The 21,623-nt window shown below is 49.4% G+C and overlaps 1 protein-coding gene across 1 annotated transcript; it reads left to right on the top strand.

The window, feature by feature from the left end:
• The first annotated feature begins 1,160 nt into the window (after positions 1–1,160).
• LOC118095820 (E3 SUMO-protein ligase ZBED1) lies at positions 1,161–21,193 on the top strand. The gene is made up of 6 exons (XM_035137089.3): positions 1,161–1,289; positions 2,242–2,311; positions 3,730–3,992; positions 12,954–13,018; positions 14,218–14,375; positions 17,584–21,193. The coding sequence occupies exons 2-6, from the start codon at positions 2,263–2,265 to the stop codon at positions 19,608–19,610; spliced, it is 2,562 nt and encodes an 853-aa protein (XP_034992980.1). The 5' UTR covers positions 1,161–1,289; positions 2,242–2,262; the 3' UTR covers positions 19,611–21,193.
• Positions 21,194–21,623: the final 430 nt, after the last annotated feature.

The raw sequence follows: 21,623 nt of genomic DNA on the forward strand, positions 1-21,623 counted from the left end.
ATTGAAAGTTTTTAAATGTTGTTTCTAATGCTGTAGCCTGCCCTGAGACGTTAGGGTGAAGAGCAAGTAATAAATTTATTATTAAATATATATATATTACAGTATTATTATTAAATGCTTTTTTATTATTAAATGCATTTTTCCTATGCATATTTTACATATTTTTATTATGTATGTATAAATATTATACATATTTTTATTATGAGGTTGTTGCCTGTATTAATATAATTTTAATTCAGTGTGATTATTTTAATTGCTGTAAGCCGCCTTGAATCATGCATAGGCACTAGAATGGAGAGGGAGGTATCTGAGTTTTATATAAGAAATAAAATATTTATTCATTCATTCATTCATTCATTCCATTATATACACGTACACACCCACCACTTGCTTGTAGGGGGAGTGAAACCTCAAAGCAGTTTACAATAAAATAATCACTCAAAAAAATATTAAATTTAAAACGTTGACGCAATCGTCGTCCCAACCTCACTCCCTCATCCCTCACCACCCATTTCAAAGCGAACTGAACTGCCAACCGGCCAACCTCCACTCGAGGCTTTCCATTGGCCGCTTTATTCACGATGACCAACCCCATTGGCCGGGAGAGCTCTTGAACCCGCCTCTCCCAGTTTAACGGAATCCCATCCTCTGAAGCGCGGCTCTTTTTGTGGTTCCTCCCCACCCCCCACCCCCTTCCTCTCCTATTGGTTCTCAACGGCTTCCCTTAGGCACCCACCCCTAGAAAGGGTGGAGCGTCTCTTACTCCATCGAAAAACCCCACGCCTCCCGCTCCTCGTGCCCCTCTACTCATTGGCCGCCAACTCGGCGGAGGGAGGAGGCGGCGGGAGCCCGCCTCTTCTTGCCTTCCGCGCTGAAGGAAGGCGCTTCATAGGCTGGAGGGGAGGCGGAACTCTGGGCCACGCTCTCATTGGCCGCGGAAAGCCCAGGCGGTGGGAAGGGATTGGCGAGGCCGAGCGTTCCAAAAGGGGATAAAGCGAGGGGAGAGCGGAGCGGGGCGGGGGGAGCGCAGATGCGGCGGCGAGCAGCGCCGGCGGCCGGTGTCGCGCGACGGGCAAGTTTGCAGAACCGGAAGCGGGAGGGAGGGAGGAGAGAGGGCGGGAAGGAAGGAGGGCGAAGGGCCGCCTCCCCGCTCCGCCCGCGCGCTCCTCGACCCTCCCTCCCACGAGGGCGCCCGCCTGGAGGAGCTGCCGCAGCGGCATCGATCCAGCTCCGCCCAGGCAGGGCGAGACTTGGCCGGCTTCTCGGGGTTCCTTCCTTTGAGGAAGGAGGTGGGGCAGCCTGGGAATAAGTTGGGGGGGGGTCTTTTATTTTTGTAATAAGGGTTGGGAGCGTGCAGGTGAGAGGGGAGCTGCTGCTGCTGCTGCTGCCGTGACTTGCGAGGGGGCGAGCATTGATTTGCAAGAGCGCGGCTTGGTGTTGCAGGTGGGCGGGTGTCCGTGGGGGCTCTGCGTGCGGACGGGGTGGGGGAGATGAGGCGGAGAAGCACTATAGGGGAGCCTTCGACGTCGGGTTTGGGGGCGGTGGGGAGCTGGATTTGGGGCTGAGCCCGTGCAAAGTGTTGCCTCGTATTTTTTTGATTGGAGCTGTTCTCCAGCGTGGTTCTGAACGGGGTAGGGCAGGCAGCCAGTATTTGGATCACAGAAGCCCCATCCAGTTGTAGAGCTGGATGGGGCCACGAGGGTCATCCAGTCCAACCCCCTGCAAGGCAGAAATCTTGTGCCCAACGTGGGACTCGAACCCACAGCCCTGAGACTAAGAATGTCATGCTTTACTGACAGAACTATTTGGGGGAGACTAGTAAGGGGAAGGGGACTGTAATCCAGGAGATGGGCTCCTTCTGGAGAAAGGAGGTGTTGGAGTTTGATAGCAGCATGGCCAATGTTTTAGTTTAGAGGAAGAGGGTAGATCCAGAGTTGTGGCGTGGGGTCTGCTGGAAGAAGGTCTTGCTTGTGTGAAGAAGGTGGCCGTTGGTATGGTTTGGCCAGAAGCTGAGGTTGGGGGTCAGTGTTGCTCTGGGATGGGGGTGGGGAACCTGTGGCAGCTCTAGATGTTGTGGGACCATCAGTCCTGCCTGCTGAGACTCATGGGAGTTGGATTCCAGCAGCCTTTGGAAGGCTACAGATTCCCCTTCCCTGCTCCTTGGGAAAGTATTTAAGGTGACATGGATTTTGGGTGTGAGAAGTACCAACTCTAAACACTTCCTTCCTCTTAACATTGTAGGCTTCAGGATTGTACCACACCATGCAAGTAGCTGAGGATGCCTGCACCAATTTTGAGGATGAGCTGCTCTGTAAGTAAAAGTAAAACCTTCGTTTCTGCCCCATCCCAAACATATATGGTCCCTTTCCTTTTGTAAAGGAGCTCCTAGCCCACTTAGTCACAAATAATAAATTATTATTGTAAGTGCCTGTGTTAAGCCATTTGTCGTCTTAACCCGGGAGGGAGAGGAAGAACCACCAAATTCTCTGAGGCTTCCCTTACTGGCCACCTTCAGATATTTCTTACTCGCCACAGGTGATCAGTTGAGTGGCACTTTCGCAGCCTGCCTTTGCTTCATTTCTAATCTGTGATATAAGTTATATTGGATTGCCAAATGCTCAAAGAGATTGCGCTCGCATACACTCTTTATAAACTAACCTAGGTGTCTACTGAAGGATGATGCTTTAGTGACAGCAAGTGACACAAGCAGTACAGGCTAGGAATCCCCATTGACCTGCCTGAGTCAGTACTGTAGATGTCAAATTTTGATGGTCCTTTAGAACCAAACCAAATTTCTCATCTCTCCTGCTCTAAACCCCTGCAGAAAGCCTAGCACAACTCTAGACAGGCAGTTTTCCCCAACTGCTGTTTAAAAACAATTGAGAGTTTTTCAGTCAGCTTTGCCATCTCGGCATACTTCATCAGCTTGGTTTGCCGTTCTTCTCTGGTAAGGACTTCCAACTCTGGGCCAATAACATCCGCACGGCTGTTGTTCCATATACAAAAAGTCTTTTCTGCTCCTTCGGAATGTCGGTACCTGTAATTCCTAATAAAAAAGCTACTGTTTTTTAATCAAAAGTTATTTTAAACATTTTTTTCATTTCATTATATATCATCTCCCCAAAAGCTTTTCTTACCTTACAAGTCTACCACATATGATAAAAGGTATTTGAACTTGTCTTGTACATTTTTGCTAACTTTGTAGAAGTCAAATACCACTGGTACATCATTTTCATATAATTTTCTTTCAATGTACAACATGCTATAAATTTCAAAGCTGATTTCCATAACCTTTCCTGGAAAGCTGATTTCCATAACCTTTCCTGGAAAACTCAGAAACCAAGAAGATGAAAACTTTATAAAATAATGGGGATGGGAAAAAATTATAAGTTATCTAGGAGACCACTGTAAGCAGATGAAAACAAGAGCAGGATTTTGACTCACTTGTAGTGTAAAAAACATTATTTGGTCTGATATAAAAATTGGAGTACTATGCAGTTGTAGACATTTAAGATAAAACTCCATGGACGGCATGGGGGAAAGTTGTGAGATTCGGAGAATCTCTAGATACAGTATGATTTTATTGATGTGTGTTTATTTGCAAAATTATTAAAATGTCTTGAAAAAAATAAAAGAATTGAGAGTAGCAGAACCTGTTGACATACTGAAAGTCAGCCTGCGATCTGTAGGTGAAACTAGATCTGCTTCCATTTCTCTTTTCCCCCACAGTCTGTGAAGACTGCCGCCTTTACTTCCGGGACTCCTGCCCGCAGCACGGACCCCCTACCTTTGTGGCTGATAGACCTGTTCCAGAAAGGGCTCAGTCACGGTCCCTGCTCTCCTTGCCGGAGGGACTGCTGATCAAGGAGCGTTCCCAGGGGGGCCTCGGAGTTTGGAGCGCCCTCCCAGCCCTGCCTCGTGGCTGCATCTTTGGCCCCTACGAAGGGGAAGTTGTACGGGAACATGGCGACTGCACCTGGTATTCCTGGGCGGTAAGACACACGATTCTCCCAGCGTTCCCCCCCCCCCAACTTAAAATGTGTAGCCTGGCCTCCCAACTCCACCAGGCACAATAACACACCCGGCCAATCTCTCCTAGGGCAAAGCACACTTGTCTCCTCCATGCTGGCCTTGTTTGTTAACAGAATTGCATTTATGTACCATAGAATTAATCTTTGAGGTTAAACACAGTAAGGAAATATGAAAGCTTTCTATGCGTTAAAACTGCAGCACTTCAGATTGAATCCAAACTAAGTTAGCCATGCTTTAGTTCAGGGATAGAGGACCTTTCTTCAAGCAGAGGGCCACCCCCCCTTTTCCCCCTCTTGTCTTCATAATTGTTTAAACCAATTCATGAACCAAGAACTTATACACTGACCACTAATAATGGACCATATGTTGTCGATATTACTCCACATTTATTATGCTGTTTTTATGATACACAAATGACATGAAAAAACTTGGTATACTTATTTGCATAACATTATTCTTGTTTGTGGGACCCAGGTGGCGCTGTGGTTAAACCACTGAGCCTAGGGCTTGCTGATCAGAAGGTCGGCGGTTCGAATCCCTGTGACGGGGTGAGCTCCCGTTGCTTGGTCCCAGCTCCTGCCAACCTAGCAGTTCGAAAGCACATCAAAATGCAAGTAGATAAATAGGAACCGCTACAGCGGGAAGGTAAACGGCGTTTCCATGTGCTGCTCTGGTTTGCCAGAAGCGGCTTTGTCATGCTGGCCACATGACCTGGAAGCTATACGCCGGATCACTCGGCCAGTAATGTGAGATGAGCGCGCAACCCCAGAGTCGGTCACGACTGGACCTAATGTTCAGGGGTCCCTTTACCTTTTATTCTTGTTTGTAAAACCCAATAATAATAATAATAAAGACTAACAGAGGAATTCTCCCCAAAATCTAAACACTGGATATGTAAATAGGCATCAATACGTGTATAAAGGTGTTGTGCTAGGTATATTTAAAATAAAAATACACAATTTAAAAGTAAAGAAAAGAAAAGCAGAGGGCCACATTTCCTTCCTGAGCAGCCTCCCAAGGGCCGCATTCCAGTGGTGGGGGGGGGGGCAGAGGCAGAAAGTAGGCAGAGAAACATTGACCATTTATACAATGAGCTATGTTCATGCCGTTCACAATTCAGAGAATTCCACGTTCACATATCTCCATCTGGGCAAGTTGTTGTTGTTTAGTCGTTTTAGTCGTGTCCGACTCTTCGTGACCCCATGGAGTCCCAGAGCACGCCAGGCACTCCTGTCTTCCACTGCCTCCCGCAGTTTGGTCAAACTCATGTTGGTAGCTTCGAGAACACTGTCCAACCATCTCGTCCTCTGTCGTCCCCTTCTCCTAGTGCCCTCCATCTTTCCCAACATCAGGGTCTTTTCCAGGGAGTCTTCTCTTCTCATGAGGTGGCCAAAGTATTGGAGCCTCAGCTTCAGGATCTGCCCTTCCAGTGAGCACTCAGGGCTGATTTCCTTCAGAATGGATAGGTTTGATCTTCTTGCAGTCCATGGGACTCTCAAGAGTCTCTTCCAGCACCACAATTCAAAAGCATCAGAGGCGTTATCAAAGACTCATTCCATCCCGGCAGAAGCCCTTGGGGAGCAGGGTGGAACAGAGCCAGTAAGGGAGAGGTGTGGCCTGGCAGGCAGGATGAGGCTTCCCTACCTCTGCTTGGGTCTCAAATCAATCACTAACTTGTCCTGTCCATTTCCATGGGGCCAGAGCATGCATGGCTTAATCTGGATCCAACCCAGTATTTATTTCAACTAGGGGGAAACTGGCGAAGAGGCTTGCCTGCTTCAGCTAAGTAACAGGAAAATCTCCCTACCAGAAACTGATCCCAGTTCTTCTTCAAGCTCAATCCTAAGCAAATCGACATCACTGATGTGTATTTATTTGCAATGTGAGAGCATCTTTTTTTTTTTGCAAACCTGGGATATTTTTGGCAAGGTTTGTTTTGTGACAAAGGGTAACGGTGCACTAACTGGAACAGGATGAGATCCAGAAAGGGGGGGGGGATTGAGCTGTGGTACCAGAAAATAAAAACCGTATCTTCAGCCAAGTAAGAAATGCAGGCAACTGCCAGGTTTTATTTCTTTGAAAAGTTTCTATCCCTTGTGGCGTAACAAGCAAGCTTGCAAATATAACTGTGATGTGTCACAGCTACACTTGTTATTAAATAACCCTTAAAGTCGCAGTGTGTGGTGGATTACATGAACATAAGGACTGGAAACTGAAAATATAGGATTTGGGCATTTTGTTCTGCTTTGTTTCAAAATGCCCGGCTGCCGTGGGAATATATATGTGTGTGTGTTTCATTGTGAAAGGCCCAGTTCAGAACAGAAAAGGGGAGAGTGAACCGATCCAAAAAGAAAGGAAACTTCAAGGTGTGCAAAATATTGTTTCCTTGCCACAATGCCTTTGAAAATATTATTCTGGGCCACCATAAAACATAGCACTGTTCTCTCCCCCCCCCCCCCGGAGGCAGCTCCCCCAACCCCCTGAAATGCAGCAGGCCAAATAAGAGTATTTGTGTCCCTGGAAGTTATTTGGCTGTTTGTTCTAAAGCCCAGTTCATGCATTTCAAGAGTGAAATACATCTTTGCAAAGATGTGCACACGAAACACTAGCCTCATATGGGCATGTGTTTGCCTTCTTCACATAGGTTTAGCATCTGCATTTTTTTGTAAGCGGTTTACAAACAGGGATGCGGGTGGCGCTGTTGTCTAAATCACAGAGCATAGGGCTTGCCGATCAGAAGGTCGGCGGTTCGAATCCCCGCAACGGGGTGAGCTCCCGTTGCTCGGTCCCAGCTCCTGCCAACCTAGCAGTTCAAAAGCACGTCAAAGTGCAAGTAGATAAATAGGTACCACTCCGGGGGGAAGGTCAACGGCATTTCCGTGCGCTGCTCTGGTTTCGCCAGAAGCGGCTTAGTCATGCTGGCCACATGACCCGGAAGCTGTACCCCAGCTCCCTCAGCCAATAAAGCGAGATGAGCGCCGCAACCCCAGAGTCGTCCACAGTCAGGGGTCCCTTTACCTTTAAGCGGTTAAGAGGACCCGTGTTTTTCAGCTTTTAGAGGGAGCGCTGACAAAGAAATTCCTTACAATTCCAGTGTAAATGATTGTGTTGCGGTGTGCGTTAGCCAGATTCCGCGTCCGAGCAAATTAAATGCAGGAATGTTTATTTCCGGCCCTGTCTGCACTGTGCGTTTAGAGCAGTATCATACCGCTTTAAACAGTTGTGACTTCCCACAAAGAACCCTGCTGTTTGTTAAGAGTGCTGAGGAAAGTTGTTAGGAAATCCCTATTTCCCCATACGGAGCTATGATTCCCAAAGTGGTTTAACAACCAGTCCCCCTTTCCAGGGAACTCTGGGAGCTGTAGCTCTGCGAGGGAGAAATTGGGGTTTCTATCAATACGTGAGGAGGGTAAGAAAGAAAGGAGGGGCACCAAGCATCCTTTGGCGTTTGCTATGGGCTGATGGGTGCTCAGGCCTGTTCCAGTTAGGCCCAACCACCACCACCCCCCACTTGATTATTCCTTGCAGTGTGTGGCTTCAGGCTACCCACGATTTTACCATTCCAACACTACTATGTAGAGGCATTTAGGAAACTGAAAATGGTAGGTGATTTTGTTGCTGCTGGCTGCCACTACCACCAGTAAGCAGGTGGGGGCATTAGGGTCCTTGGTGTCAAGGCACACTAAATGGCAATTTGCCAAGGCCCCCTCAACCCAGCTACTGGCCCTGGCAGGAGGCCATGAAAATACTTTGATGGCTAAAGGACAACAGGAAGCTATCGGGTTCCTGACTTACCTGGGCCTAGCCAGGATTTATGTTAGTAGGGCAGGCTATCTACAACACAAGTGGTCAGTTAGTTAAGCATTTTTATTTATTTACTTGATTTGGGGGGAGGCAACTTCTTTCCCCCCCCCCGCCCCGTCCATGCAGTGGCTTATTTCTGTTTTATCCACATATCTGATAATGATGGTCACGTTTTTAAATTTTATCCCACAACCATGAGGACTACAGACTTGCTTAAAAAGTAAAGCTGAGCTTTTCAGAAAGTTTTGCTCATCACACCATGGCATGTCTTAGCCGTGCAATACCATAGGGGACTACAGTCGTACCTCAGGAGTCGAACGGAATCTGTTCTGGAAGTCGGTTCGGCTCCCAAAACATTTGGAAACCAAGGCACCGCTTCCGATTGGCTGCAGGAGCGTCAGACATTCGGGTTCCAAAGAACGTTCACAAACCGGAACACTCCCTTCCGGGTTTGCGGCGTTTGGGAGCCAAAATGTTCGGCTCGCAAGGCGTTCGGAATCCAAGGTACAACTGTACTTGATCACTAGAATGGCCTTTGTGGTCCACTGCAAATCTAGTAGAGAATCTAGTGGTGCAGCAGTTAGAGCAGGCATCCCCAAACTTCGGCCCTCCAGATGTTTTGGACTACAATTCCCATGATCCCTGACCACTGGTCCTGTTAGCTAGGGATCATGGGAGTTGTAGGCCAAAACACCTGGAGGGCCGCAGTTTGGGGATGCCTGAGTTAGAGCCTGTACTATCATCCCTCACTATTGGCCTTGCTGACCGGAACTGGAACATCTGTAAGGCCACCAGTTCCCCTTTCCTGGTTGCCGAACTCAGGGAGACTCTGGCTTAAATTCCCCAAGCTCACTGGCGAATTGGGCCAGTTGCCATCTCTCAGCCCAGCCTACTGTGTTGTGGCGATAAAGGGAATGGCAGCAGGGGTAATATCACCCTGAGCTCCTCGAGGAGAGGGGGATAAAAATGTGACAAAATCCCAAACTTTTGGCCGCCAAGACCAAAGGGTTGAGTTGGTTGTTCCCCAAAGGGTCTCTGAAGAAAGATTTATGTTTTGACAAAATGTGGGGCTCCAAAAATACACCTCTGTGCACCTTCAGGCTCCCTCCCTTTTTCCACATGCCATCGATTTGGCACGAATTGTAGCATTATGAAACGAAACAACAACAACAAATGCCCTTGACTGTATTTGTGGGCAGAATGATGTCATCCTTCAAAGGCAGCTGTGGTTATTTGAGCACCTGATTCTGCAGAGGATCGAGCTGTAAATATGCAAAGATCAGCCTTAGATTGAGGTGCCACCATTCTTGCCACTACATGCCGAGTTTCACCTTCCAAACTACAGTTTGGAGTCCCCTGTGCTTTTATGCTAACATTGACTTGTAGTAACTGTTCAAAGCTCTGGCCAAACTACATGCAGCAATATATGTACAGTATCTTTGAATTAAAGATGCCAGATTGTTTCAAATTTCGCATAAACTGGGGGGGGGGAGATTTTGAGGAGGGAAATTAACACTTTCCTCTCCTGTGGCAGTCCTGGGGGGAAAATTCTTTAGAGGAGCCAAATCTCTCATGTCAATGGGGAATTTCCCTCCAATGTAAATATTGGCTTCAGGGAAGGGGTTTTCTCAGAACGGCAGCAGGGAAAGTGATGGTTAAACTCCCTCTCTGTGCTTGCTTTGATGCTATAGATTTATCACCACCCCAACTAATACCTATGCATATCTTTATTTGTTACATGTTAAATTCAAAGGCATTCAAGTCTAGTTTTGGCTCCGGGGAAAATCTTTCCTAGCTGTGCTGAAGATCATTTGCTCAGTCAAAACTGTGGCAATACCAAAAAAAAAAACCCTCCGCGATTGGATCTCCTGCTGCGATTTCCATTTAATTTGCTTATGTTCAGCATTTAGGCCATATTTCTGACCAAAGCGCTCTCTCTTCAGGAGTTGGACAACAATATATGCTGCAGAAAGTGAATTTCCCTAAAACTTTATGCAGTAAATTACAAAAATTCGAAGGGAAGCAAGAACATTTGGAAAATACAATAGCGTTAAATGAATCACAGACGGCAACAATGAAGCAGAAAATCAGCAGCATATCCAATAAAACCTCATTAGTCAAAGGATACTTGAAATAAATAGGTCTGCAAATCCAGATCAAGCTACTGTTAATGATAGATGATAGATAATGGCCAGGGGAGAAAGGCAGCTGAATAAGAGCTCGCTGGGGAAAGGGACTGATTGTTAAACTCCTCTGCGACTTGTAGTTCTGTGATAGGGGCCTCCTAGCAACGCTTGGCCCCCTTCGCAAACTACTGCTCCCAGAATTCAGTGGGGGAAGGCATGGCTGCTTAAAGTGGTATGAGGCTGATGGTAGGGTTACCGTATTTCAAGAGGTAAATAACTGAACACAAAATGTTGAGATTTTTCAGGGCAATCGCCCAATACCCCACCGCTGCTGCCACGCCAGAGCCTGAACCAGAGCCACACACACACATACAAAAATTAAACCCCAAATCCAGGATATTTGCTTTAAAATGTAAAATTACCCACGTATGGGCATGTAGTACCCCCAGAAGAGGGCATGTCAGGGAATTCCAGGACATATGGCAACCCTAATCGTGGGAATTGGAGTCTTAACAAATATCCCAGAGGGCCGCAGCTTCCCCGGACCTGCTCTAAGCCTTATAAAGGCTGGTTGTGGGCTGTGGATCTTTCCACACATGCAATAAAAGGTTTAGTTGAGACGATCCTCAAACCCAAGCACAAGTCCTTATTCAGTGGCAGTCAATTCTATTCTGTCTACACTGATGAGGTGGTCAAGAGAGTTGTTTCTGTTTTTAAATGTGATTATTCTGCTACATTTTTAACATGATTTTTAAACCACAGAGTTGTAAAGTTGGAAGGGACCCCGAGGATCATATAGCCCAAGTCCCTGCAATGCAGGAATATGCAGCTGTCCCCATACAGGGATCGAACCTGCAGCCTTGGTGTTATCAGCACCATGCTCTTAACCAACTGAGCTATCCAGGCTGGTAGAACCTGACCAAGGCCACAGAACTCAGGCCTCTTGCACCAGACTCTCTCTCCATCTCACTCAGTATTGTCATCTCACTCAGTATTGTCCCAGCCTGGCCAGGTAATATCAGTCATTGGGATCTTCCGAAAGCAAAGTGCCTGCATGCTCTAGCAATGAGCTATTTCATCTTCCCTCTGTGTTGCCCTTGCCCTCAGTTTTAACATCTCAACAACCCCAGGAGAGCGAGAGCTAGGTAAGGCTGGGGAAAAATTGTAGCATGCCCTAGCTACCCAATAAGCTTCCTGGCTGAGTGAGGATTTGAACTCTGGACCCTCCAATCTGAGGACAACACTCACCGCATTGCAACAGCCGCTTGCGTGCGATTAATCCTTCCTTTGCTTCTTCAGGTGCAATCCCAAGAGAGAGGAAGAAGATAAAGCGCTCATTAAAAAAAAAAGAAAGAAAATGCAGGTGTGGGGAAAAGGTTATTTGTCACAAACTGCCTTCAGTATCAGAGAACTCTGGGTAGCAGTTGGTAGGGAACAACAGCAAGAAGAGGGCTATTGTTGCCCTATCAGGAGGCATCTGGTGTGATCCAGCATGCTCTTTTAATGTTCACCTGAGCCAACATTTGCAAAATGGCAGCTTTGTTGCAGTTTGGTACATAGAAAGGCTCAAGTGGAATATTTTTCCAGGTGTGTTTTGGGTGATCAGGATACACAGTCTCCCTGCAACACAGAAGTGCTGCCCTAAAGGAGGGCAGGAAACCGGAAAACTGGTCCATGTGGAAGGATGGGCAGAAGGTTGGTTGGGAATACAGTGGTACCTTGGTTCCCAAACACCTTGGCTCCCGAGCAAATCAGCTCACGAATGCCGCAAACCTGGAAGTAAGTATTCCGGTTTGTGAATGTTTTACGGAAGCCAAACGTCCTCTGCGGCTTCCGGTTGAGTGCGGGAAGCTCCTGCAGCCAATCAAAAGCTGCGCCTTGGTTTTCAAACGATTTGGGGAGTCGAACAGACTCCCGGAACAGATTAAGTTCGAGAACCAAGGTTCCACTGTAACTGATACGTCCTTGGATGACTTGCAGTTGATCTGCATGGGTTTCTGGCTCCCAGTTGCTCAACAAATGCAGTTTCAAAAAGGCTGTTGCCCTACACACTCACAAAATTGTCTGGAGTAGATATTGATTTGTATTGGCTACCTGTAAATTATCTCTGTGTTTGACTTTATGGGCTGAGGGGAGCAATTGGCTCCTTCTCCTGAGCTTTTCTGGATTGAGATCTCTGGGTCACTATTTTGTACTTGGCTTCAGTTAGTAGGCCCTGGGGGTAGTCTAGATAATAATATTTTTTAAAAAAAAAAATCTGAAAACTTGCTCACACCTACTGGTACTTTAAGGCATTTGGCGTTCTTCAGATCCACTGTAGATGGCACACTATTCCCTTTCAAAATGCTTTCTGGCTTGCAGACCTGAAATCCACCTTAGGCTGCGGAAAGTGATGGGTTAGTGTACAGTGAGAGTGACACGCACACACACCTGTGCCCAGATCGTGGCACACTTTTAAGCCATCCACTTAGAGGCCCATCCCCATCCCTTGGGGCTGGAGTGCCTATGATGTCAGGTAAATTCTTAAAGGGTGCGTCCAGAACTCTTTGATATTTTGCGGGAGGGTTTCACATTCCTACTGGGAAATTCAGATTTGCACATTTGGAGTGCAGTAAAAGCACCCGATATCACCCTAGTGCAACAAATCCACTTTAGGGGGAAATGAAATAAGACATTTTTTGTGGTTGGGAAAGTGCCAGGAAAATGCAGTGTGGAATGAATGAATGATTAAAGGGGCGGGGGGAGATATAAAGAGCCTGCTGGGAATTCAGGATGACCGCTTACTGTCATGTAACCTCCCCACAAGCAGATCAGAATGGGTGATCAATTAAGACTGGATATAATCTAACCTTTGCACAAGCTTTGTGCAAGCAAATCTAGGATGGATGCTCAGTAAAGACACACAGAGGAGCCTCAAGGTAGGGGTGGGTGAGAGTGGAGCTTTCGTTTCATTGTTCTTCTCCTTCCCTGCTCTTTCCATCCCTCCTTCAGGTGCGGGACAACGGCTCCTACTTCTTTGTCGACGCCTCAGATGATTCCAGATCCAACTGGATGAGGTGAGCCCCTTGGGCGAGAGGCCCGGTGGAAGGAAGGAAGGAAGGAAGGGAATTTACACCCGTCCCAGCTTAGTTGCATACATTATATCCATGGAGCTACACACACACCCCGTGATGAATTAGGTTTGGCAGCTTTTCTGCCCCCATAGGATGCTGGAGTGATCCCTGTGGTAGATGCTTAGGGGAGTGCTCATAGGGGAGTGCTCCGAGCCTCCTTGCAGACTGTGGGCTGGCTTTACCCTGGAGTCTTACTGCTGCGGTTACCACTCGGTGCATCCACCAGCGAGTAAAGCATGACGCATCCCCCCCCCCAAAAAAACCCCACAGTGGGAGTTCAAAAGCCCCCCATAGAGGGGAACAAAAAGATTAATACCCCAGTGAGAGAGGGGCGGAAGCAAGGAGGTGGGGGGGGCAGGAAGTGAGAGAGATTGAGAATGGAAATAAAGTGTGGGAATCACAGAAGAGGGGGGGAAAGGGTTCGGCAAAACTTGGATTGGGACAGATTAGGAGTGGTTTGAGGGAGTCCTGTATTACTTTGTATTGATGGATAAAAAATGGTCTGAATTCGGAATGTATTAAGGAACTGGCTGATGCTTCTGGAGATACCGATTCCAAGGAAAGGGGGATAGACTTTGTTCTGTGGGTGGGAATAATAGGGGCTAAAAGATTTTGTTAGGCAAGTTGGAATATTTTTGGGTAAAAGGTAGAGATATTAGTAGTTAAATAATAGTAACGTGAAGTGTGAAGGGTTATTAGTAATAAAGAAGGGATATTCTAGAAATAAGAATATGATTTTAGTATTGGGAACTGCAAGAGCTAGCGTAATACCCATAGCTGCCAAGTTATCCCTTTTTTTAAGGGATTTTCCCTTATGCTGAATAGGCTTCCTTGCGAGAAAAGGGAAAACTTGGCAGCTATGGTAATACCTAGAACTCAAGAAGGGGGAATGAGGAAGTCCGAAATGTTTAGACTTGAAGTTATAAAGTTGAATTTTTTTATTTTTATCTTATCTGATTGATATGAGAAGAATTATTGGGGGAATAAGATCTGTTGAAATTGTCTTATGTTTTTTCTTTTCTGTATCTTGTATCTTTTTATGTTTTTCTTTATTTTTATTTTTCTATGTACAAAATCCAATAAAAATTATTTTTAAAAAAACAAAACCCACAATGTGACTCATCCCCGCTTCCTCCCTGCAGATATGTGGCGTGTGCCTCTACTGAGGAGGAGCAAAACCTGACTGTTTTCCAGTACCGGGGCTACATCTACTACCGGGTCTGCCAGACCATACCTGACGACACAGAGCTGCTGGTGTGGATAGGGGAGGAGTACGCACGCACGCTGGGATTACGCTTAGGTAGGCAAAAAGAAGAAGAAGAGGCGAGTGGGACATGTTGCAAGGCCTCCTATCTTCCCTTCTCCCTGCAGTCTTGTAATCACCTAAGGAAGCTGCCGAGCACCAGGTCTGACAATTGGGATACTCTTGACCGGTAGACGATTTTTCCAGGATCTCCTGCAAACGTCCTTCCCACTCCCTGCTGCCTGGACATTTTTTAAACTAGAGGTGTCAGGGATCAAACCTGGGGGTCTTCATAGCACTTCAAAGTGTTGGTGCTGACCTTTAAAGCCTAAAACGGCCTCGGTCCGGTATACCTGAAGGAGCGTCTCCACCCCCATCGTTCTGCCCTGAGGGACACTGAGGTCCAGCGCCGAGGGCCTTCTGGCGGTTCCCTCGCTGCGAGAAGCAAAGCTACAGGGAACCGGGCAGAGGGGCCTTCTCGGTAGTGGCACCCGCCCTGTGGAACACCCTCCCATCAAGGTCAGAGAGATAAACAACTACCTGACATTTAGAAAATACCTAAAGGCAGCCCTGTTTAGGGAAGTTTTTAATCTGTGATATTTGATGTATTTTAATGTTTGTTGGAAGCCGCCCAGAGTGGCAGGGGAAGCCCAGCCAGATGGGCGGGGTATAAATATATTATTATTATTATTATTATTATTTATTAATTAATTAATATAGCAATATGCAGTGAGGCCCTCCATGGCCCAGTTAGGGACAAAGTACACCTGAGAGCCAAATGATCAGGGTTATCGTCTTTTTAAACATACCCAATGACCCTCCCCACTGCGAACAGCAGTCACAAAACATTACCCCACTGAGGAAATAGATCCTGAGTTTCATTCCTCGCATATGACCTAGAAACATGGGGTGTGCCTAGATAATTTCAACTCTGGATTTAATAGTTCTGTTGTGTGGGGTTGGGGGTCCTCATAGGGCAAGCCAGCCTCACTGCTTTGAGGGCTCTTCTCATTCTCCTGAGTGGGGTCGCTGGACGTCTTGCCCCCCAAGTCTTGCCCCAGTGGTGCCACTGTAAGGAATACTGTGGCATCTTGGCTTGTGGTCATATTCCTAGGCTCCCAGATTACCCATAAAAAGGGTCTCTCTGGAAGAACATATTTACCCCACAACTAGCCTTCATTTCCCATTATTGCCAAGTTTTTGTTGTTGTTAATGCAACATTTATTTATTTATTTTTAAGTTTTTTCCTGCAACAGAATCAAACCAAAGCAATTCACAGTACATTTGTACCTTCGATCCTGAACACCTTGGTACTCAGACGTTTTTGCTCCCGAATGCCGCAAACCTGGAAATGAATGTTCCGGTTTGCAAACGTTCTTTGGAACACGAACGCCCAACGGGGCTTCCGTGGCTTCCGATTGGCTGCAGGAGCCTCCTGTAGCCATTCAGAAGCTGCGCTGTGGTTTCCAAACGTTTTGGAAGTCAAACGGACTTCCGGAACGGATTCCGTTCAACTTCCAAGGTACAACTATACAGTGTTGCTTAAATGTAAACCCAGCCTGGCACACGGTTTGAAGAGCTGGTGTACACACCCTTGGGATGGAGTGGCAAGGGGTCCACATATTGACTTGCCGTGTTCACCTTCGCAGCCCCCTTCTTCCCCCCCCCGCACTTTGGTGGGTAAGAAAGAAAAACGCCCTCCCGGTTCTCCCAAGCTTGGAGCCAAGGAAGGAGAGGAAGGCATTCTCCTTGTGCAGTGCTCAGAGCAGTTCCAAAGCTCAGCATATCAACCAGGTACAAAAGCAGGGGAAGTATAGGGTCATGGCAACCGCACATGCGAAGTGGCTGCCACAGTTCAAAGTTTGTGGGTCCCTACTGACCAGCCACTGGGGATAAGGAGGGACTTTGGAATTCGGATCCATAAGAACATAGAAAGAGCCTGCTGGATCAGGCCAAAGGCCCATCTGGTCCAGCATCCTTTTCTCACAGTGGCCAACCAGATGCCTGTGGGAAACATAGAATCATAGAATCATAGAGTTGGAAGAGACCGCAAGGGCCATCCAGTCCAACCCCCTGCCAAGCAGGAAACACCATCAAAGCATTCTTGACATATGCCTGTCAAGCCTCTGCTTAAAGACCTCCAAAGAAGGAGACTCCACCACACTCCTTGGTAGCAAATTCCACTGCTGAACAGCTCTTACTGTCAGGAAGTTCTTCCTAATGTTTAGGTGGAATCTTCTTTCTTGTAGTTTGAATCCATTGCTCCGTGTCCGCTTCTCTGGAGCAGCAGAAAACAATCTTTTTCCCTCCTCTATATGACATCCTTTCATATATTTGAACATGGCTATCATATCACCACTTAACCTTCTCTTCTCCAGGCTAAACATACCCAGCTCCCTAAGCCGTTCCTCATAAGGCATCGTTTCCAGGCCTTTGACCATTTTGGTTGCCCTCTTCTGGACACGTTCCAGCTTGTCAGTATCCTTCTTGAACTGTGGTGCCCAGAACTGGACACAGTACTCCAGGTGAGGTCTGACCAGAGCAGAATACAGAGCAGACCTATTACTTCCCTTGATCTAGATGCTATACGCCAAGTGATGCAGCCCAGAATTGCATTGGCTTTTTTAGCTGCTGCATCACACTGCTGACTCATGTCAAGTTTGTGGTCTAAACCCATAAGAAAGTTTGTGGTCTAAACCCATAAGAAAGATCTGAGCACAAAGAGCACTCTTCTCCTGTGGTTTCCAACAACTGGTACCAAGAATCATTGCCGCCTCTTGACACTACTGCTTGGTGGGTCTGATGTGAGTTGTGGTTCAGCCACATCCGGGAGGCGCAAAGGTTCCCCACACATAGAATCACAGAATTGTAGAGTTGGAAGGGGACCCTGAGGATGATCCCTGCAAAGCAGGAATACGCAGCTGTCCCATACAGGGATTGAACCGGCAACCCTAGTGCTATCGGCACTATGCTGTAACCAACTGAGCTATCCAGTTTGGTCTATTTTTCCAGCAGCGGAGATGGAGGCCTCTTCGTCCATGGCCAGATTGTTGAACAGACTTAACAGGGCCCTAGCCTGGGGTGTTGGGCGGTGGGGGGAGGGACTGTGCTGCTAAATAGCATGGGGGGGAGTGGTGGTGGGGGGACTCCCATGCCACAATTTGCTCACCCCACAACAGCAGAGGGACTGTTCCAGGGTTGGCTGCCTTGCACCTCGGCAGATGTCGCAGACCCTCACCTTTGCGCTGTTGTCTCTCCCTTCCAGGCGAGCATTTTAAGTACGAATTTGGCGAGAAGGAGCTGCTGATGAAACTCTTCCAGGAGCTGCACCTCAAGACCCCGCCTCCACCTCCCGCCCCCCATGCCCCTTCCTCCCGCACCCAGTACCTGTGCGGAGACGCCGGCGCCTCTCCCCTCCTGCCCCTCCACAAGCCGGGTCTCCCCCCGGGAGGGAGCCCTTTCCCGCTGCTGGAAGGGACGCAGAACCTGGTGGGGCTTGGGAGGGCACAGAGCCGCTACTGGACTTTCTTTGGGTTCCAGGGGGACGCCTACGGCCGCATCCTGGACAAGAGCAAGATCATCTGCAAGCTGTGCGGGGTCCGCCTCAGCTACAGCGGCAACACCACCAACCTACGCCAGCACCTCATCTACAAGCACCGCTGCGAGTACAACCAGCTGGTTGGGACCCAGACGGCAGCTCTGGACAAAGGGGTCCTGGGGACGGCGGGTGACTTCGGAGCCCCCCGGCCTCCCGCCCCGGGCAGGACCACGCGGGCGGTGGCCGACTTCATCGTGCTCGACCTGATGCCCGTGGAGGTGGTGGAAGGAGAAGGGTTTGGGCAGATGCTGGGGGTCCTGGACCCCAACTACAAGCCCCCAGATGCCGCCTCCTTGGCCCACACGGTGCTGAGGGACATGCACACCCACGTGAAGGGGAAAATCTGGGAGCTGGTGCGGACCTTGCCCCAGTGCTCACTCAGCCTGGACATCTGGCGCCACAGCAACACCCTCACCTACCTCACTCTCACCGTGCATTACGTGGACGACTGCTTTGAAGCCCGCGCGAGGGTGCTCTCGAGCCGCCCCATCCCCGAAGACCCCAGCGCCGACAGCCTGGCAGAGGCCCTCAGCGAGGCGGCCAAGGAGTGGGGGGTCCGCGAGAGCACCTCGTACACCGTCGGGGGACTTGGGCTCGTTACCCAGCAGGCCGCGGCGGCGCTCGGTTGGACCGCCCTGCCTTGCATCGGGCAGGCCTTGCGAGCCGCCATGGAGGCTGTGCTGAGCCAGCCGGCAGCCCAGGGTGCCTTCGAGCGGCTGCGGCGCCTGGCGTCCTGGGCGCTGGCCGGGGCAGGCCGCGGCGAGAAGCTGTGGGCCCAGGAGCCCCTCCTGCAAGCGCACCTCGGCCGCTTCCTGCGGGACGGGGGCAAGTGGCACAGCGCCTATGCCGTCCTGCAAGGCCTGCTGGAGCACAGCGACCCTCTGGCGGGGCTCGGCCCCGACGGGGAGGCGACGCTGCGCCCCCAGGACTGGGCTGCCCTTCGGGACGCGGCCAAGGTCCTCAAGCCCATGGCCATTGCTACCTCAACGTTCACCAAAGACCCCTTTTCCAGCCTGTCCCTCGTCAAGCCTGTGCTCACCAGCCTTCTCTATAAACACCTGGTGGGCAGCGAGTGGGACTCCGCCCTGACGCTGGAAGCCAAGGCCGCAGCCCAGAAGGAACTGAACCAGCACTTCTCCAGCCCGGACGTCAACCAGGCCCTCAACCTGGCCTGCGCCCTGGACCCGCGCTTCCGCGGCCTCGACTTCCTGAGCCACTCGGACCGCGTGGAAACCCTCCAGTCACTCAAGGCGGAAGCGTCGCGGCTGGCGGAGTTGCCGGCAGCGCAGGCCGCCGGGCCGCCGGGCATGGCCTTGCCCCCGTCGCCACCTGCCAAGGTGCCGAAGCAGGACGCAGGCATCGAGTTCTTGCTGGGCGACCTGTGCAGCATGCGCGCCGTCTCGTGCGCCAGCTCGGCACATCAGCAGGTGGAGCAGGAGGCCAGCAGCTTCCAGTCCAGCAAGGCCTCCGCCCTCGGCCAGGACCCTCTGCAGTGGTGGAAGACGCACCACACGCAGTACCCACTGCTGGCTCGGGCGGCCCGCAAGCTGCTTGGCGTGCCTGCCACCTCGGTGCCCGCGGGCTGGTTGTTCAGCAGCGCCGGCGACGCCATGCACACCAAGCGGCAGGCCCTGACGCCAGAGCACGTCGATATGCTGGTGTTCCTCCACGGCAACCGAGCCATGCTCTATTAGGACACGGCAAAAGGGAGTGGGTGGCTTGGGTGGGCAGGGCACCCTTCTTCGCCTGTCCCCCCCCCCATGGCACGAGAATGGCAAAAATCCTTCCGGAGAACCCTCTTCTCTTCCTTCCTTCTTTCCTCCCTTCTGTCTTTCCCTGTGGGACAGGCTTAATGCTCTGCGTGGTTTTGAGAGAGAAGAGGCTGAAGAGGAGCAGAACAAACCATTTGGGCACTTTTTTGGAGGGGGGGTGCCTGTCCATCAGCCAGAAACAACCTGGAGTGCAAAAAATAATAGTTATGGCCGTAGTAGTCATTTTGGAGAACAGGAATGGTCCATTTTAAGGTTGAGGGGGAGAGGAGGCTGCGGACAGAAGTGGTCCATCAAAGGGGTGGGAGGCCTGATGTGAAGGAATATTCCACCTCTTGCACAGCTCGCTTGCATTGCAGCCCCGTTTTTTCTCTCTCCTGCCTGGTAGAAGATGCGCAGCAGCAAAGGACAGGGATGTTCCATGAAAGGAAAGGAGAGGGAGCATCTGAGGACAGGAATAGCCCACAAACAAAGTTGGGGGGGAGTAGAGGTGGGGCTGGAATATTCCATGCGTGTAGGGGGGGGAGAGGTGGAGCTCTGACTGAGGGCGGGGAGGATTTGGGGAAGTTGGATTTGGCAGGGACTCCGATAGAGGAAACCACAGGAATCGGAAAAGCAGGGGGAATGCAGAAGTAGCTCACATAGGAGGGTGGAGGAAGTGGGGCAAAATAAGAGTGGAATATTCCAAGTGGGCTGGATTGTTATTAAGCATATATTGCAGGGGGGGGGGATGGAGGATTGCAATTAGGGGAGGGGAAAGAGGCAGTTTTTCCACAGTAGGTATTGTGAATTTCCCATTCCCTCCCCTCCTATATATATATATATAGAGAGAGAGAGAGAGAGAGAATATTGTATATGTATATTGGTGTCCAGGTGTCCTTTGAGGTTAAAGGCAGGGGATGTTGCTGGTTTAATATCCCAAGCAGCAGTTTGAGAAGGGATCTAATCTGAAAACATCCTTTTTCTAGGGTATTGGGCAGGGTGGGGGGCAAGGAGAAAATTGTGGCTGGAAAATCCCTTCAGGCCCTGAGCTGTCTCCCTTTGCACTTGAAATCACGTGGTTGCACCTTCTTTTTCTCCTCTGTGGGGTGGGGTGGGGGTCCCAGGCACAGATTAGAAAGACTCAAAAACAGAGAAAAGAAAAAAAGAGGGTGTTAAGAGGACACTGGCCCTCCCCTCTTTGGGATCAGAGATGCCCCCCCTCTGGTCTACCACCCACCCTTCTGAGGCAAGCAGTCAATTAGCATAATAAACCAAAGAAAGTATTAACCCATTCCTTTCTTCTCTTCCCCCCCCCCACAACTTCGTTTACACCCCTAGTCCAGTTTGCATGTGGCTGAAACATGTCTCTCCAGAACATGGAGGAACAAAGCTGAAAACATGAATGCGTTTTTTTAACCTTTCCCCTCCTGCTCCCCGTTCAGTATTGGAACATGTTTTCTTTTGTGTGTGTTTTTCAAAAAATGAAATCGGTGCTTCAACAGGAAAATAAAAGTATGCTTTATTTTAAAAGGGTGCCTCTGGTTTTCTTAAGAAGGGTGAACAGGAAGGGGGGGAGAGAAGCAGCTGAAGAGATTTACCCCATGGCAGCAGGTTCGTGGCCTATGGCAGCGGCAGCCTTCACCAACTGGGGCCCTCCAGATATTTTGGATTAGCACTGCTCCCTGGAGCTGATGGGAGTTGTAGTGATTGAATATGGATTGTGGAGCTGGAAAGGACCCTGAGGATCATCTAATCCAACCCTGTCTGGGTAGCTCAGTTGTTAAGAGTGCGGTGCTGATAACACCAAGGCCTCAGCTTTGGTCTCTGTATGGGACCCAACTATGATTCCATAACCCCCTGCAATGCAGGAATAGGCAGCTGTCCCATGGGGGGATCGAACCTGCAACCTTGACATTCTGTCAGCACCACGCTCTAACCAACTGAGCTATCCAGTGG

This window comes from Zootoca vivipara, chromosome 12, assembly GCF_965207765.1.
Source record: "Zootoca vivipara chromosome 12, rZooViv2.hap1.1, whole genome shotgun sequence".
NCBI classification, from domain to species: domain Eukaryota; kingdom Metazoa; phylum Chordata; class Lepidosauria; order Squamata; family Lacertidae; genus Zootoca; species Zootoca vivipara.